The sequence below is a fragment of the Heterodontus francisci genome, chromosome 8 (assembly GCF_036365525.1).
Source record: "Heterodontus francisci isolate sHetFra1 chromosome 8, sHetFra1.hap1, whole genome shotgun sequence".
Lineage (NCBI taxonomy): Eukaryota > Metazoa > Chordata > Chondrichthyes > Heterodontiformes > Heterodontidae > Heterodontus > Heterodontus francisci.
In genome coordinates, this window is record NC_090378.1 from 62,380,377 (window position 1) to 62,399,782 (window position 19,406).

A 19,406-nucleotide genomic window follows, 5' to 3' on the forward strand; every position below is an offset into this window, starting at 1 on the left:
AAATCACATGAACATGATGGTTTACATTCAAGGATCTGATGAAAGAAATTGGAGAGCCTCTGACTAACTTTCCAAACATCTGTGGAAAATAAAATTATACTGTGAATTGAAGGGTGGTTAATGTGACTACTCTTTCAAAAGAAATTGGGATAAGCCAGAAAATTATTGGGCCATTAATCTCATTTCAGTGGTCAGTAAAGTACTAAAATCTATAATACAAGATGTATTTGCTCAGCATTTGGAGAGACATGAGTTAATCATGACCACACAGCAGGTTTCTAAAAGGTAAGTTGTGTTTGACCAACATTGTAAACTTACTTGAAGAAATAACAAAGAGGTTAAGTACAGATAAAAAAAAACTTGCTTTTATATCATACTTCTCACAACCTCATGACATCCCGAAGTGATTATACAGCTAATGAAGTACTTTGGAAGTTTAGTCATTGTTGGTAATGTAGGCAACTTCAGCAACCCATTTGTATGCAGAAAGCTGCCACAAACAGCAATGAAATAAATGGCCAGATCATTTGTTTTAGGCATTTGGAGAAGACGCCAGTTAGAGGGCGGGTAAATAAAAAAGGCGAGTCAATCTGGACTGTTCCATGGGTCTGTGGACAGTGAAATAATAGGCAGAAGGATAAATAAAATTGGGAGAGGAACAAGAAATATATATTTTGACATTTGAAATCAATTAACAATATATCAACTGCTGTTTATAATAGTGGTATTATTGTAACATTTCTTTCAACGGAAAATGTCAAATATCTTCTGAAAGTCTGTGATGTACATTTCTTTATTTGATAAATTGATTGTTCTTTTCTTTTTTCACAGCTTGTTAGTTCTGAGACGTCCTCAAACAATGATGCAGTCGGTGACTGTCTTGGTGATTCTTTCACCCCACAGGTCGGTAGCTAGATAGCAGAGGTCGGGGTAGGTATCTCTTCTCTCTTTCCTAGGTGTGCACGCATCCCACTGCTGCTGATCACTGCGACCCATGGATTGTGGTTTGGTTTCGTTGTATAATCATCATTTTTGTGTCTTTTTTATGTTTAAACATGGCTTGTTTTCATCAATCTTCATAACTGCATGAGCCTGTGACAATGGAATGTACAAAACCTTTCTGTGTTGTAATGGGTTTCGTACCATACTCCATGAGATGTTATGTCCTATAAGTCTGTTGAGGTTGTACTTTATCGCTGAATAATTTTTTGCCAAATGGCAGAATCCCAACTAATGTCCTTGCAGCTCTTGAATGCTGCAGGAGATTGCACCATTGGTGAAGACATTTTTGAACCAACAAGGAAATAATACCAGAAATGAATATTTCCAAACTGCCAATTTCATCAAATTCAAAAGTAGAATCCAGTGGCATACAAAATTTAGTTACCAAATTCACCAAGAGCAGAGATAGTGAGTTTGAAAAATAGAGAACTGAAGCTGAGATGCTGCACATTAGGACAAATAGGGGCAGTGAGACTGAACATCGGGGCAATAGGGATATGAGGTAGCAGACCAGGGAAACCTGGGGTGATGATGTAAATCACGATTGCAAAAATTGCAGACATTAATAGAATTAATTATTATAATTCATTTATAGTAATGTATTTATTATGCGTTTTTTAAACACAAATTACATGAGGTAGATTTTCGACCACCACCTGAGCAATAATCTGGTTGTATGCATTTTATAGAAATTGCATAATTTTCATTAAATTTAATTTTAATGGACTGAAAGTCATGCGGATTCTATAAAGAGTGTGTGAGCTGCCTCACCAGATTACCATCCAGGTCATGTAGATGAATATGTCCCCTCATATTTCCAGGCATTTATGAGTGTTTAGTGACATTCCAACAGTATATGAGGGAGAAAAAGACGAATATACACGTATAGTGCATTGAAAGGTTGTTCCTCACTTTAAGACTATGTCTGTCTGCCCACAGGCAGTAGAGCCTCTCTATGCCCAGATAAAGAAGACCAAGAAATAACCAGCTGGAGCCAAGAGTGTGTTGCAGGAAAACCTTGAACCATTCTTCATTGGATTAGAGTGCAAAACAAAATCAATCAGCCCGACCTGCACCTCCCTCAAAGCCATTCTGTTTTTTCAGAGAAGCAAAACGATGAAGGATTTGTTGTTTGCCTTATTATTTGTGCAAACAATTGTGACAGATGCTGTTTTAAAGAATTAACTACTGATTGCGCCAAGGTGAAGAGAAATGTTCTCTGTACCCGAAGGATTAATTGATCAGTTTGCTGCGGATGTGGAACTTTCCAACGAGGCAGTCACATTCTGCTAGAAATAATTTCTTGGTAAAGAAACAGAGAGACTATCTGAATCTTCTGGAAATTATTATTTGTCATCTAAGGTCCAAGAGCTCGCTGCTGAATCACTATGCAGATGTCAACCTCTCTTCTATGTTCTTTAATAGAAAGTACATTAATCATTCCCCTTCAGATCAGAAAAAAATCCCTTTTTCAGGAAGCAACAAAATCAAACATAATTTATAACAGGACATTAATAGCATGAATTTGCTACTGTGTACGAATTCTGACATTTTCAAAACAGACAAAACTCTTATCACTTTTGTACAATATGAAAAGAAAAAATCAAAACACAAATTTTATTTTATAAAAAAACAAAAGTTCTCTCTGTTCAACTGAACACTTTGAATGTGTTTTAGGTAAAGTGGCTTTAAGGAGTTTGATTATTGATTTGTCATCTTTTTCTTTTTTGTAAATATCGGTGTTCAAAGCGATCTTTTAATTTAGTTTGTTTTCTCTGCATTTACAGAATTTAAATTTTTGAACATGAGATTGAAATTAAAGGGATATGACTGAGTATGTTTCTGCATATTTTAAATTACTTCAGCTAACAATTTAGGTAAATTTACACATTTTTAACTTTATCAAACAATACATTCTATAATGGATTTTTAAAACAATTCACGTTAATTTCTGTAAGTCAACATGTAATACTGTTACAAATATACATATGGAAAAACAACACTCATTATCATGGAATTCATTTTATTTAACAAATGCCATGTGTTTATGTTCAAATCTTTCACATTTAATCTATTTTATATAATTCTTTCCCCTCTTCTTTCTTGAAGTACTAACTCATCCTATGGTACAGTTCCATCGATGATGACTACTCTCTGCTGCTTTGCCCAAGTAGTTGTTCTTCATTGTTAAGTCGATAGTGTAAGGTGGTAATTTTCACATAGGGAAGCTAGCAGTTGTGGATTATCCACACTTAATACATTTTGTTCAATTTTTCTTTCCACTGATTTCTGGTTTTCTGTCAAGGCCAAAATTGGAAATTACCCCAAAAATGTCAGCAGGCTTTTTGCCTGCAGAAGGTGCAGCAGTCAAGTTTAATCAACACCCACATTCACGCACCTTCCACCAACAGTCACTGGCTATCAATCAGGAAAAGAAATCCTGGCTCATTTGTTTGTCCTCACTAGCCCAGGGGGTTACTCAGAACATTAACAAATTGGTTCCTGCTTATTGTGAGAGATATACCTTTAACCTAGCAAAATCTTCAGAAAGATCCAATTGCTTTGACCAGAAATCTTCAGCTAATGTTGGGAATATCTGGAATACAATGCACAAGATGGCATGTCAGCATGTTATCCCCTCATCAAGGTTATTGTATAATTTTACAATGTTTTTGAAGCACTTCCTTACTTTCTGTTTGAAGAGCCTTCACATGCTCTGGAACATAAAATTCCATCCCTTTGTAGTGGTTCATAACTCCATCTATCTGCCCGCTCACCATATCCCTTTTTCCTCCTGAAATGTAACTAATTGCTTCTTGGCCTTACTTGGATTATATTCTTTGGTCTTCCCTGATAATTTATTCTGCAAGTTTATTACCAGTAGTGTTAATTGCATCCACCTGACATCCTAATTATTATCCTCTGACATTTGGTATTTGAGCCTTTCACCAGAATGAACAATTAGCCTTGGCTATATCATTGAGTTGTTGATTAAGCTGCATGTATGATGTGATGAAATTGAGGGGCTACACTCAAACACCACAAAATAATAAAATCTCAATAAATTGGAACTTATTTGGAGGGTAACTCCACCTAGCAATGGAATTGCAATGGAACAAAGAATTTTAAAGTTTCAAAATACTTAGAATTTGTCATGAGTTAATGAGAAAATTGTAAAGTAATTCTGATGAATACTCTAACCATGCTCAGTATTTTAATTATGAGCAACATTGCAGGCCAATTACTGTAAGTGCCTTTGATTTGAAGGTCATCACTGTTGCAAGGATATTAGCACAATTAGTAGGCAGACAGACAGGATTAAGTACTGTTGTAGTTGCAGAAGTTGAAATAGATAACATTATAACTGTACAGTTCTCAGAGACATGCAGTTAAAGTGTTGAGTTCGTTATTGTATGAACCAATTTAAAGAAATACTGACTGATGAAGAACCTCTTGAATGTGTGGAAAGATATGTAAACAGCTAGCGTGAAAACATTATATTGTCTATATTCCAATAGCTGTAGGGTATGTTGTTGTGCTAACTTACCACCATGGTTAATGTGGACTTCAAGCTGAAATTTCAAAGTTCCTGGAACTTAGTGTGCCATTAGCTCCATATTATGGTGACCATTTTCTAAATTAAAAAACCCAGGTAAACAACTGAGGCCTATCTGGCAGGCGAGACTCCTTGTCAGGAACATGAAGTGAGAAACAGAGTGGGTAGATGCCAAGCTTACCTTTTATTATCAAATCATTAATCATACTGCAGTCAAAGCTATTGACTTTTAGGTCAGTGTTTTGTTCCCCTAAAGCCTGTAAAGTGTACATAGCATTGACTTCTGAACTAAGTCAGGAACATTTCTTTCCAAATACTTAGGCAAATAACATGATCAGATTACTGATATTTAACTGTGGAACACTTCAGACTCAGAACTCAATTTGAGCAAGCATTTAGTGATCATCAGAAATACTGTCCGCAAAACTCTGTTCCCTAGTGCCCATTTGTTTTGGTGCTACTGGTGCTGTTTTGGGTACAAAATGGGATCCATGTTGCATGCACATACACTGGTGCAGGCCACGCAGATGCCGCTTTGAGTATATCATTCGTGCAGATGCTGTGAGCCTGCGTCAGAAGTATGCAGAAGAGGCAGATTGTGACATCAGTCAGCGTGTAGTGCTGATTTGACTTTAGCAGTGCCAATTTCAACTTCAAAGCTCAAGCTAATGCCTTTACTTAACCATGTACAGCTGAACCTTCATTCAGCAGCAGGTAGAACCTTCCAGTACTACTATTTAAAGGAATCACCAAGCACTTTTAAGTTAGTTGCTGGGTGATTTCTACCAGCTGTTGCTAAGTTAGCAGAAGTGCTTGAAGGTTTGTACTGCAACTTAAAGTTGGTAAAGGCGACAGGGAGTGGTGTGGCACATGGTGAAGGCCTTCGTTCTCACTGAGCAGGGTACTGCTCAGACCAGTTGCTCATAGTGACATGTGTTGTAGCTTGACTGGGAGAATGAGCAGAGGCAGCATAGAGAAGGACAAGCTCCTCAAAGAAGGAGGAGATGAAGGGCTCTTAGCAGGAGGCCATACCCATCCAGGATCCTCAGGGAACAATTCACCAACCTCATCCTAATGCAGGAACAGTGTGTATAACATGTCCATTTCACTGAAACCTGCCACCTTTTGCAGACACACATGCAGCCTTAGAGCAAGGCAAGGATGGCATTCCCATAATTACATGACGACATAAGAAATAGGAACAAGAGGAGGCCATTCGGCCCCTTGAGCCTGCTCCGCCATTCAATAAGATCATGGCTGATCTGACCGTGGCCTTAACTCCACTTTCCTGCCTGCCCCCCATAACCCTTGACTCCCTTGTAAATCAAAAATTTGTCCAACTCAGCCTTGAAGATATTCAATGACCCAGCCTCCTCTGCTCTCTGGGGTAGAGAATTCTAAAGATTAATGACGCTCTGATAGAAGAAATTCCTTCTTGTTTACATCTTAAATGATGCCCCCTAGTTCTAGATTCCCCCAGAAGGGGAAACATCTTCTCAGCATCTACCCTGTCAATCCCCCTCAAAATCTTATATGTTTAAATAAGATCACATTTCATTCTTCTACACTTCAATGAGTATAGGCCCAACCTGCTCAACCTATCCTCATAAGACAACCCCTTCATCCCAGGAATCTACCTAGAGAACCTTTTCTGAACTGCCTCCAAAACAAGTATATCTTTCCTTAAATAAGGAGCTGTAAAGGTGACCGTGGTTATGAACTTCTTTGAGTCAAGCTTCCTGTAGACGGGAGTAGAGGACATCTCCAAAATCTCAAAAGTTCGCCATCAACTGTTGTATGAGGGAGGTGACTAATGGTCTGCATGTAAAGAGAGGGGAATACATTGCCTTCTCTCATTCCAGAGAAAAGCAGGCAGAGTGCGCGCACAGTTTATGGTGCCATTGACTGTATGCACATTGCTTTTCAGGTATCACATGTAAATTCAGAAATGTACCATAACCGCAAAGGATTCTACTCCCTCAGTGTCCCGCTGGTTTGCGACCATACTCAGCTCGTCAATGCCCGGTATCCTGGCAGTAGTCATGATGCCTTTATTCTGCACCAGTCCACTCTACCATCAGCATTTGCGCCACCACAAGAGACCACAGCATGGCTACTGGGTGACAAGAATTATTTGCTGACCACCTGGCTCATGATTTCAGTGCGCAACCCACGCATATGTGGGTAGCATTCATATAACAAGACCTATGCTGCCACACGAAATTTCATTGGCCATTAGGGCGCTTAAGCATCGCATCCACTGCCTGGACCATTCTGAAAGAGCCCTGTCGTACTCCCCAGAGTGCGTGTCTCAATTTTTCATGGTCTGCATCCTGCATAACCTCGCCATCCTGAAGGAAGGGTCTTCGACAGCAAGTATATGAGGAGTAGCTGAGGTGGAGGAAAAGGAAGTGAGGAAGAAACCAACATATTCACTTTCCAGTCAGGCTGTCCATGATTGGCTTACTTGACTGCTGTACCAGTGAACGCAATCCCAATTTCCCATTCAACAACAAGCTTACCATCTCTGTTACAGATCATCACAACATCTGCTTGGTCTCAATGCTGAAATAAAACCAACCATTCCATACCAACTTTATCAAACAAACCATCTTTATTCCATACAAAAGTTGACTAATCACTCTTGTGCAATCCCTTCGTCCCTGTCTTCCATATGACTTTGTCTGATCTAGTGCACCTATACACTGCTACACCAGTGGCTGCAGCATGACTGGCGGAAAGCTGCTGACTTTCAGCGGGGGAGACTTCAGATGGCCTTGCAGGTCGACCTTATGCAGCTCTAGCCCTAGAAGGCCTAGTTTTGGACTGCACCACCTCAGCCTGAGCAGCAGCAGCAATCTGGGCTGGCCAGCTGACAGGCAACAGCAAAGTAAGTGGCAGAGTGGCAGTGGTGGGAGGATGAATGCTGTCATCCTGAGAGAGGTCTCCAGTGTTACATTGAAGCATTGCCTTGGAGCGTACTCTGTGCCATGTTGTGCCATTCTAGTGTCTTTCCCAGGTCCAACTCACTCTTCTAGCACCTGCTCCAATCAAAATGTACCTCCCCTTTTAAGAGGTAGGTGTAGGCTGGATTTAAGTTATGAAAGCTATCTTGAATTTGTGCTAGCCTCTCATGATTTTGTGCCCCCTGAACCACACAGCCATTCAACAGCGCATTTAGTGCTGGCTTCACGTAGAACTCATTGAAATGAACAGGCAGCACAAAGTTTGCATGCTTCCTGCATTGGAAACAATGGGCATGGGTTAATCATGATTGCAACGCCGGTTTTCAGGCCTTATCAAATTTCACAGCTCCTGCAATTAAGGCTCACTGAAATTGGATGAGATAAACAAATGTAAGACAACAGAACACTGAATCCCATAAAAGCTCTACAAGTTTAACAAAGATGCACTTATTGGGCAGAATTTTATATTGCCTTGGAGACAGGAACGGAGGTGGAGGGCACACAAAATGACAACCATTTTGGCCAAGTCAGGGAAGGCCGAGGATGGCGTTCCCGCCCCAAGCCAATTGAGGCCCTTAAGTGGCCAATGGCCACTTAAGGGCAACTTTCTGCATCCGCTCTGATTTTATTGAAGAAGGAGGTGCCTGCTGCCACATGGATATGCTGCCAGGTGGGACCTGGCAGCCTCGTAGCGGGCTCGGGAGTGTGTGGCCCTCCTTTAGGGGCAACCCGAAAAGAACCACTCCCCTAAACCCTCACCAAACCCCCACCCCCACCCACCATCCCATCCCAGGATCTCCTCCATCTTCGGCACTGTAAGCCTCCTGCAATATCAGCAGAGGCCACCCCTCCTGGTGGTGCTGCTGGTACTGCAGAGTTACTGGCCTTCCGATTGGCCAGCAGATCTGAAGGCAGGAGCACATCCCTTAAAGAGACAGCATCCTCAATGGCAGGAAGTTAATTGGCTGTCCACCATGAAATTGCGATGGGGGTCTGATGAAGGGCCAAGGCAAGATCTCCTGCCCCCGCATTCTGCCTGCCGCCAGGACCTCTGTCGCCAAGATAAAATCCCGGCCATTGTCTTTCCCCCAGTTTTCCCCCAACTTTACGGAAGGTGTTGATTCATGCAGGAGTATTTTCCCTTGTGTGCCTGTTGCTGCCTTTCTCAAGTTACCATCCTTCATTTGAGCCTGAAGTTTATTTGACTATGGCTAGAGGAATCAACATAGCAAAGCAAGATCATGCCCTCACCCAGCAGCCATGAATGCACATTTTCCAACAGGAATCGTTGGCTAATGGTTGCAAATCCTAGTAGATTTTTTTATTTTGTTACTCAACCCCACTGAAGCCACTTGTAGAATGCCTATCACCACCACAGCTGAGATCAGCTAACTCAGCACAGGCTCCACCTATCAGCCTCATCTCATCAACACCGGCCAAAAACTAAGAGCAAGGGTGAATCTGATCTTGAAACTTGATGGACTATCATGGGTGAGCATGGTCAGACACTTCACACCGCAACAATGGCCCTAGTCTGCTCTGCTGCAGAATGCTGCTCTGCCTCATGGTCCTGCTACCACCATATAAGAATTGTGGATGTGCAGTTAAACGCCACCAGGCGGACAGTGTCAGGGCGCTTAACCAAGTGGCTCCTGGCGCTGTCTGCCTGCCATTTGTCGTGACACCATCATGCTCCATGAGCTGGAAAAAGTCATGAGCAACACGAAGATTTGAAAAGGCAACAAAGAACATGCTTAAAATTGTGTAAGCCATTCTAGGAAACAGCAGGTAACATTCACGCAGCTGGTATCAACCCACTATCTAGTTAGACAGAATCGTGGGATGTATGCAGCATAAAAAACCAACACCTCATCACAGATCCAACAGCAGAGGTCCCTGACTTCGTGCTTCCTCAAAGATAGTGAACAGTGCTCAACCAAATCCACAAAGTGCATAGACGGTGTGGCCACCTGCTCCATAAGTAGAAAATGAAGGAAGACCCAAAGTATGATTATGGCTATGAGTCCCAGCCCATGGAACACATCACATCAACCTGCCCATTACGATCTGTTGTGGGAGACACCTCAGACTGAATTTTGATCAGCCGTCTAGGGATGGGCTGGGAGGCAGAGGAGTCATAAAATAGCAAGGGAAGTCAGAGGGTGAAGTGCCCATTGCCTTCCTGATGACATTTAATTTTGTCAGGGTGGAGGGGGAAGGCCAAAGATGGTATTTTCACCCTGAGGCCAATTGAGGCCCTTAAGTTGCAAATTAATGACCACTTGAGGGCCTCTTCCTGCCACTGCTAGAACTTTACCAGCAGCGGGGAGTCCGTCTGTCACGTGAGGAGTAAAACTATGTGGCCTCCATGTGGGCTGGAGAGAGTGCCTCCACCATGGGCAATCTGTGGCCCACGGAGGGCCCCCAGCAGCAAAGGCCATCCCTCCCCAAACATCCCCCCTTGCTGTCAACAACCAGTTGTGTGTAGGCAGTCCTATATAGTACCTCATTCTAATATGCCTGGTACTGCTCCTGGCACACCCTTCTACATTCCACATGAAACCGGGTTGGTTTTCTGGCTTGATGATGTTTGAAGAGTGAGGAACCTGCTGGGCCTTGATGTTTAAAGATTGTGGTGGTATAAAATTCTGTTGATGGCCCGCAGCACCTCATGGATGCCCACTTTTGGGCAGTTAGATCTGTCCTGAGTTTGTCCCACTTAGCTCAGTGATGGTGCTACACTACATCATGATATTCACATTGTTAAACTAAAGTTTTTTTTATCTTCTCAGGACTGTGTGATGGTTCCAGGAAACGTTTATGACAGGTAAATTGATGAGAACAATGTAGGGTACTTACTCCTACCTGTTCCCTCAAAACTTGATGCAAAGTCAAGTCAGCTCAGTCAGTGGTGGTAGGTCAAACCCATTCTATGTGAATAGTGAAATTCACCACCCAGACTACAATCCATGCCCTTCCTTCCCTTAGAGTTTCCTCCAAGTGATATTTTACATGGAGAAGAGTTGATTTGTCAGTTAAGGGGTTGATAGTGATCAGCAAGAGGTTTCCTTGACTTTGTCCAGGGTCACTATCACCTGACTATATGCCACTGTGTCACAACTCTGTTGGTGAAACTGGACAAATCCCTGGATAATGATGGAGCAGTCTGAGATAGTGACTGATAAATATGATTCTGTGAGTATACGCATATCAGACTGTTTCCTGATTAGTCTGTGGGACCGCTTTCCCAACATGAGCAATCATCCTGACATGAGCGGGTACAGTAGTATGGTGGTTATGTTACGTGGATAATAATCCACAGGCCTGATCTGGGGACATGAGTTCAAAACCCACGAAGGCAGCTGGGGAATTTAAATTCAGTTAAATAATTAAATAAATCTGGAATATAGAAGCTAGTATCTATGATGGTGACCATGAAACTGCTGGATTGTCCTAAAAACCCATTTGGTTCACTTTAGGTTTCCTTTAGGGACGGAAATCTGCTGTCCTCGCCTACATGTGACTCCAGACCAACAGCTGTGTGGTTCAGTCTTAACTGCCTCATCAAAACCACCTCAAAAAGCTATATAACGGGACAGACATCTCGGCGTCGATCTAAGCACTGGATTCAGAGACAGCAAAGACACACCCAACCTAGCTGACTCTGCAATGTTGTTCTTACTAACATCTGGAGATTTGTGCCGAAATTGCAAGAGCTGTCCCACAGACTAATCAAGCAACAGCCTGACATAGTCACATTCACAGAATCATACTTTACAGCCAATGTCCCAGACTCCTTCATTACCATCTCTGGGTGTGGCCTCTCTACCGGCAGGACAGACACAACAGAGTTGGTGGCAGCACAGTGGTATATAGTCAGGAGAGAGTGGCCCTGGGAATGCTCAATATTGACTCTGGGCTTCATGCATCATGTCAACATGGGAAAGGAAACCTCCCACTGATAGCGGCACAGTGGCGCAGTGGTTAGCACTGCAGTCTCACAGCTCCAGGAACCCAGGTTCGATTCTGGGTACTGCCTATGCAGAGTTTGCAAGTTCTCCCTGTGACCGTGTGGGTTTTCGCCGGGTGCTCCGGTTTCCTCCCACAGCCAAAGACTTTGAGGTGATAGATAAATTGGCCATTGTAAATTGCCCCTAGTGTAGGTAGGTGGTAGGGAATATGGGATTACTGTAGGGTTAGTATAAATGGGTGGTTGTGGGTCGGCACAGACTCGGTGGGCCGAAGGGCCTGTTTCAGTGCTGTATCTCAAAATAAAATATCAATACTGATTACCACCTACTGCGCACCCTCAGCTGATGAATCAGTGCTCCTCTATGTTGAACACCACGTGGAAGAAGCACTGAGGGTAGCAAGTACATTCTGTACTCTTGGTGGAGGACTTCAATCTCCATCACCAAGACTGGCTCGGAATCAGCACTACTGACCGAGCTAGCTGGGTCCTGAAAGATATAGCTGCTGAACTCGGCTTGCGGCACGTGGCAAGAGAACCAACATGAGGGAAAACCTACTTGATCTAGTCCACAACAATCAAACTGTCACAAGTGCATCTGTCCATAAGAGTGACCACCGCACAGTCAGGTGGATACAAAATCCCGCCTTCATACTGAGAACACCTTCATCTTGTGTGGCACTACCACTGTGCTAAATGGGATAGATTCAGAACAGATCTTGCAGCTCAAAACTGGGTATCTATGAGGCACAGTGGGCCATCAGCTGCAATATAATTGTATTCTAGCAAAATCTGTAACCTCATGGCCCAGCATATTCCTGGCTATACCATTATCATCAAGCAAGGGGACCAACCCTGATTCAATGAGGATTATAGGAGAACATACCAGGAGCAGCACCAGGCAAACCTAAAAATGTGGTACCAACCTGGTGAAGATACAACACGGGACTACAATCACGCTAAACAGTTGAAGCAGCATGTTATAAGTAGAGCTAAGCAATCCCACAATCAACCGATCAGATTAGATTAGATTAGATTAGATTAGAGATACAGCACTGAAACAGGCCCTTCGGCCCACCGAGTCTGTGCCGAACATCAACCACCCATTTATACTAATCCTACACTAATCCCATATTCCTACCAAACATCCCCACCTGTTCCTATATTTCCCTACCACCTACCTATACTAGTGACAATTTATAATGGCCAATTTACCTATCAACCTGCAAATCTTTTGGCTTGTGGGAGGAAACCGGAGCACCCGGAGAAAACCCACGCAGACACAGGGAGAACTTGCAAACTCCACACAGGCAGTACCAGGAATCGAACCCGGGTCCCTGGAGCTGTGAGGCTGCGGTGCTAACCACTGTGCCACTGTGCCGCCCAAAATCAATTTAAAGCTCTGCAGTCCTGCCTCATCCAGTCGTGAATGATCGTGGACAATTAAATGGAGGAGGAAGCTGCATGAGCATCCCCATCTTCAATGACAGCAGAACCTAGCACATGAGTGCAAAAGGCAAAGGAAGATGGTGTGGTTGTTGAAGGCCAATTATCTCAATTCTGGATACCTCTGCAGGAGTTCTTCAGGGCAGTGTTCTAGGCCCAACCATCTTCAGCTATTTCATCAATGACCTATCCCTTCATCGTAAGGTTAAGCATGGGAAATTTCACTGATGATTGCACATTGTTCAGTTCCATTCACAACTCCTCAGATAATGAAGCAGTTCATGCCCGTATGCAGCAAAATCTGGATAACATTACTAGTAATCAAGTAATCTAGAGTCCCAGGCTAATGCCTGGGGACACAGGTTGAAATCCCACCATGGCAGCTGGTGGAATTTAAATTCATTTAAATAGTAAATTCAATTAATTAATAAAAATCTGGAATGGAAAGCTAGTCTCAGTAATGGTGCCATGAAACTATCATCCATTGTTGTAAAAACCCATCTTGTTCACTCATGTCCTTTAGGGAAGGAAATCTGTCATCCTTACTTGGTCTGGCCTACATGTAACTCCTGACCCACAGCAATGTGGTTGACTCTTAATTACCCTCTGAAATGGCCGACCAAGCCACTTAGTTGTCAAGGTCAATTAGGGAAGGCAACAAATGCTGACCTTCCTAGCGACACCCACATCCCATGAAAGAATTTTTAAAAAATAAGGCGTGGGCTGATAAGTGGCAAATAATATTTGCATTATACCGGTGCCAGGCAATGACTATCTCCAACAAGAGAAAGTCTATCCACCTCTCGACATTCAACAGCATTACCATCGTCAAATCCCTCACCATCGAGATTCTGGCAGTCACTATTGACCAGAAGTTAACTGGACAAGACACATAAATACTGTGGCTACAAAAGCTGGTCAGAGACTGGCTATTCTGTGGTGAATGACCTAAGTCCTGACCCCCCAAAACCTTTCCACCATCTACAAGGCACAATTCAGGAGTGTGATGGAATATTCTCCACTTGCCTGGATGAGTGCTGCTCCAACAACACTCAAGAAACTCAACACCATCCAGGACAAAGTAGCCTGCTTGATTAGTATCCCATCCACCACCTTAAACATTAATTTGTTCCTCCATAGACGTACCATGGCTGCAATGTGTTTCATGTACAAGATGCTCTGCAGCAACTTATCAAGGTTTCTCCAACAGCACTTTCCAAACCTGCAACCTCGACTACCTAGAAGGCCAAGTACAGCAAGCACATGGGAACACCACCTCCTGCAAGTATTCCTCCAAGTCACATACCATTCCGACTTGGAGACATATCACCATTCCTTCATCACCTCTGGGTCGAAATGCTGGAGCTCCCTACCTAACAGCAATGTGGGTGTACCTACACCACATGGACTGCAGCAGTTCAAGAAGGCAGCTCATCACCTTCTCAAGGGCAATTGGGGATGGGCATCAAATGCTGGCCTTTTCAGCAATGCCCACATCCCATGAATGAATGAAATCTTTGCCATTACCAATAGTCATGTCCCATTTTCATCTTCTCATTGTTATACTATAACACGATTGTTAGGGTCAACCACATACTGGGTCAGACTAGGTAGAGTTGCCAAGTTCTCTTTACTGAAGGGCATTAATGAGCCAGTTGTGTCTTTTTTGACAATCTGGAAGCTTTTATGATTATCTTAGCTCATAAATTACCAATTTTATTGAATTAAATTTCACTATTAGTCTCGGTGGGATTTGAACTCATACCCTTTGGTTGCTGGTCTAGTACCTTAACCAATAGGCTCTTGTGCCATTACTATTCAGAATAAGAATGGTTGCAGAGGAATCGAATACACTACTTGAGGAGACTCAATTGGACAGAAGTGTGGGTTTCCTGCATGTTCTGTAGAAATTAACGACAGGACCTCTTTTAAATTTCTCAGCAGGTTTCCTGCCTGACAACAAGCCTGATTGACAGACTGATTGCTTGTTGGGTGGGAAAGCAGCTGGGAAGAAGATGTTATGTAATTCAAATAATGTGGAGGAGGGGGGGATGGTCAGAGTAGGGGGTTTAGCAAATCAGACATTGCAGAGGAAGAGAGACGAATAGGGCATTGTGAGAGGGGTGGGGGGCGGCTGATTTCAAGGGTCCAGTTACATGCATGGTAATTTTGTTTGGTCTTTTTGCTCTTCTCGGCCCCCAAGCAGTGCAATAAAGACACTTTCATTCAAGGATCTGGCCCTTCTCACCTTTTTTAGCTGCAGGGATTCCCGAAGCCTGGGCCCTGGTCTCCACAAGTTAAAAATAAAAATGGAGCTGCCTTAAAACATTTTAGTGACTGATATGCCTCCTGAGAATTACTTGGTCATCTGTTCCTTTATTCATCTCAGTTGAAACCAAGGGCTGGGTTTTCCTGGTTGGGTCATGATCCAGATGTCAGCCTCAAAACCGAGTTGGGAATCCGGAAGTAGTCATGGCAGGACAGCGGGCGCAATCTTCCTGGAGGCAGCCAATTACGAAGCCACCTTCGGGACCCCCATCCAATTAAGGATTGCAGGAAGACCATGAAAGCCTGAGGCCAGCAGCAATATCTGGCCGGCAGCCCCACTGGGAGAGGTAGGTGCTGTTCATTCAGGTAGGAGATCGTGAGAGTGCCTCAAAATAGTGGTGCTTTCTGCAACATTGGGAAAAATTAAAAATTGCGCATGGCCACAGCTGTCAAGCCATTCTCCACAGGATGATTTGTGGCTGTGGCTGTGGCCAGCGTATCCCAATGGGTCCATTCTGCGATGATTGAGTGAGCTGTCAAGTAGCAGGTGAAGATCCCAGTGACACCATCAATGTCCCCCCAATCGGGCCATTAATGGGCCTAATTGGTTACCCGTCATTGCTGAGTGGGTAGCCTCTGCCGCGTTGACTCCGCCTCCAGAACCACTTGGAGGTGGGAATGCGTCGGGTAGCTGGCCTAACACACTATTTTGCAATTTTGCTCTATGTCCCACCTCCTAACCTGCCTCTGCGGGACCAGAACAATTCAGCCAAGAAGTGGGTATGTTTGATACAGGTTGGGGTTAAGTTTGAGTTTTTAAAATGTTTTGCCTTCCCACCTGCCCCAACTTTCCTGTTCTTAGGAGTAAAAATTCTCCACTTTGTTTAAGCATTTTCCAGTCAAAATTCCCAGGAAACATTGGTGATCCTTTCTGAAAGCATAGCTGCTAAAATGCAGCTTCCCAGGATGCTTCTTTTTGATTGATAAGAAGACTGGCCAATCATAAAGAATACGAGAACTACTATTTGTGAACCTTGTCCAGTGAAGGAAAGATAATGACAACATAAAGCTAAGAATCTATTATTAGAGTCATAAAGTCATAATGGCACAGAAAGAATCCATGGCAAAGGCTGTAAAGGTAACTCTTTATATATAAAAATGTCAGATCAAGGTATTAGAATGTTTAAAGCAAACAAGGAGGCCATTCGACCCATCATGTCCCTGCTGGCTGTCTGCAAGAGCAATTCACCTAGACCCACTCTCCTGCCTTTTCTCCATAGCCTTGCAATTTTTTTCTCTTCGTATAATTATGCAATTCTCTTTTGAAGGCCTTGATTGAATCTGCCCCCACCACACTCTCAGACAGTGCTTTCCAGATCCTAACCACTCGCTACGTAAAAAAGATTTTCCTCACATCGCCATTGCTTTTTTTTTCAATCACCTTAAATCAGCGGCCATTGGTCTTGACCTTTCTGCCAACAGGAACAGTTTCTCTTGATCTGCTCTGTTCAGACCCCTCATGATTTTGAACATTTCTATCAAATCTCTTAATCTTCTCTTCTCCAAGGAGAACAACCCGAGCTTCTCCATTCTGTCAACATAACTGAAGCTCCTTGTGTCTGAAACCATTCTCGTGAATCTTTTCTGCACAATCTCTAATGCCATCACAGCCTTTCTGAAGTGGTGTTCAGAACTGGACACACTGGGCTGAATTTTACTAGTCATCCGGCACGGGGGTCGTGGCGAGGGGGCCTGGAAAATTCTTATGGGAGAGGCCCGCCACAACCCCTGATGTTGAAAAGGCCCCGCGGCATTTTACCGGTGTTGGCGAGGCCTTGGTGTGGCTCCTCATTTGCCTAATAAAATCTATGCTAATATACGTTAGATAACTTACCTGGACCAGGCGGCCATCCCACGCCGATATTCCGGCCAGTGGCCAGAAGTCCCACGCATTCTGATCCCCGTTTGGGGATTCAAGGTGAGACATAGGTGGAGAGGGGGAAGGAGTTTAATTTTCAGGTCGGTGCAGGGGGGAACGGAGGAAACTTACACCATTGGCTGAGGGGATGGTGGGAAGTCGTTGAAGGGCAAAGATCATAAAGTTTGAGGATGAAAGGTCGGGACTGACAAAAATGGTTTTTCAGGGGGAGAGGGAAATAAATTTATTGGTTTATGATGGGAGGGGGGGTGGGTGGAAGAGGGGCTTTGATCTGTACTTTAATGTTTTTATATAAATTAAAGGTAAGGGTCACTTTAAAAATTAAAATTACCGATAAGAATATAAGAAATAGGAGCAAGAGTAGGCCATTCAGCCCCTCAAGCCTGCCCCGCCATTCAATAAGATCATGGCTGATCTGTCCCAGTCCTCAACTTCTCTTTCAGGCCTGCTCTGCCTAACCCTCAACTCCCCGAGATTTCAAAAATCTATCTACCTCCTCCTTAAATACATTTAGTGATCTAGCCTCCACAACTCTCTGAGGCAGAGAATTCCAGAGATTCACCACCATCTGAGAGAAGAAATTCCTTCGCATCTCAGTTTTAAATGTGTGCCCCCTTATTCTGTAATTATGTCCCCAGTTTGAGATTCCCCCACTAGTGGAAACATCTTCTCAACATCTACCCTGTCAAGCCCCTTAAAATCTTATATGTTTCTATCAGATCACCTCTCATTCTTCTAAATGAATTCCAATGAATAAAGGCCTAACCTATTTGGTCATTCTTGGTAAGACAGCCCCTTCATCCAAGGAATCAGCCTAGTGAACCTTTTCTGAACTGCCTCCAATGTTAGTATATCCTTCTTTAAATACGGGGACAAAAACTGTATGCAGTACTCCAGGTGTGGCCTCACCAACACCCTGTACTGTTGTAACAGGACTTCCCTATTTTTAAAGTCTAACCCCCTAGCAATAAAGGCCAAAATTCCATTTGCCTTCCTAATTACTTGCAGCACCGGTATGTGTTTCATGCACAAGAACACCCAGATCCCTCTGGACTACAGTATTTTGTAGTCTTTCTCCATCTAAATGATTATCTGCCTTTTTATTCTTCCTACCAAAGTGGATTACCTCACACTTTCCTACATTGAACACCATCTGCCAAGTTTTTGCCCACTCACTTAACCTATCTATATCCCTTTACAGATTCTTTGTGTCCTCATCACAACATGCCTTCCCACCTATTTTTGTATCATCAGCAAATTTGGATACTCTACACTCTGTCCCTTCCTCTAAGTCATTAATGTAGATAGTAAATAGCTGAGGCCCTAGGACCGATCCTTGTGGCACCCCACTAGTTACGGCTTTCCAACCTGAAAAAGACCCATTGATCCCGACTCTCTGCCTTCTGTGTGTTAGCCGATCCTCAATCCATGCCAACACATTACCCCCAATACGCTGAGCTCCTATTTTGTGCAATAACCTTTTATGTGGCACCTTATCAAACACCTTCTGAAAATCCAAATACATAACATCTACTGGTTCACCTTTATCCACTATGCTTGTTCTAATCTCAAAGAACTCTAATAAATTTGTCAAACATGATTTCCCTTTCATAAAACCATGTTGACTCTGTTTGATTGCATTATGTTTTTCGAAATGTTCTGCTATTTCATCCTTAATAATTGACTCAAGCATTTTCCCAATGACTGATGTTAAGCTAACTGGTCTATAGTTTCTTGCTTTCTGTCTCCCTCCTTTCTTGAATATGCCCGTCACATTAGCGGTTTTCCAATCCGCTGGTACCCTACAGGAATCCAGTGAGTTTTGGTATATTATGACCAATCCCTTCACTATCTCTGCATCCACTTCCTTTAAAACCCTTGGATGCAGGCTATCAGGTCCTGGTAACTTGTCTGCCTTTAGTCCCATCAGTTTGTCCAGCACCTTTTCTCTTGTGATAAAGATTGTTACAAGTTCCTCCCTCCCATTTACACCTCGTCCATCTATTATTGTTGGGATGTTTATAGTGTCCACCACCGTGAAGACTGATGCAAAGTATTGGTTTAAATTATCTGCCATTTCCCTGTTCCCTGTTATTAATTCCCCATTCTCATCCTCTAAGGGCCCTACACTTACTTTAGCTACTCTCTTCCCCTTAATATACCCATAGAAGCTCTTACTGGTCGTTTTTATATTTCTTGCCAATTTACTCTCATAATCAATTTTCTCCCTCTTTATTAGTTTTTTAGTCATCCGCTGCT

At 43.2% G+C, this 19,406-nt stretch overlaps 1 protein-coding gene across 1 annotated transcript in view; it reads left to right on the forward strand.

The window, feature by feature from the left end:
* The window catches only part of dab1a (DAB adaptor protein 1a), a 287,520-nt gene that overhangs the window by 211,844 nt on the left and 56,270 nt on the right, over positions 1-19,406 (forward strand). The window contains exons 13-15 of the mRNA XM_068038058.1: positions 832-912; positions 6,486-6,719; positions 10,317-10,351. Coding sequence (XP_067894159.1) covers positions 832-912; positions 6,486-6,719; positions 10,317-10,351 — 350 coding nt within the window. The remainder of the gene's footprint in view (positions 1-831; positions 913-6,485; positions 6,720-10,316; positions 10,352-19,406) is intronic.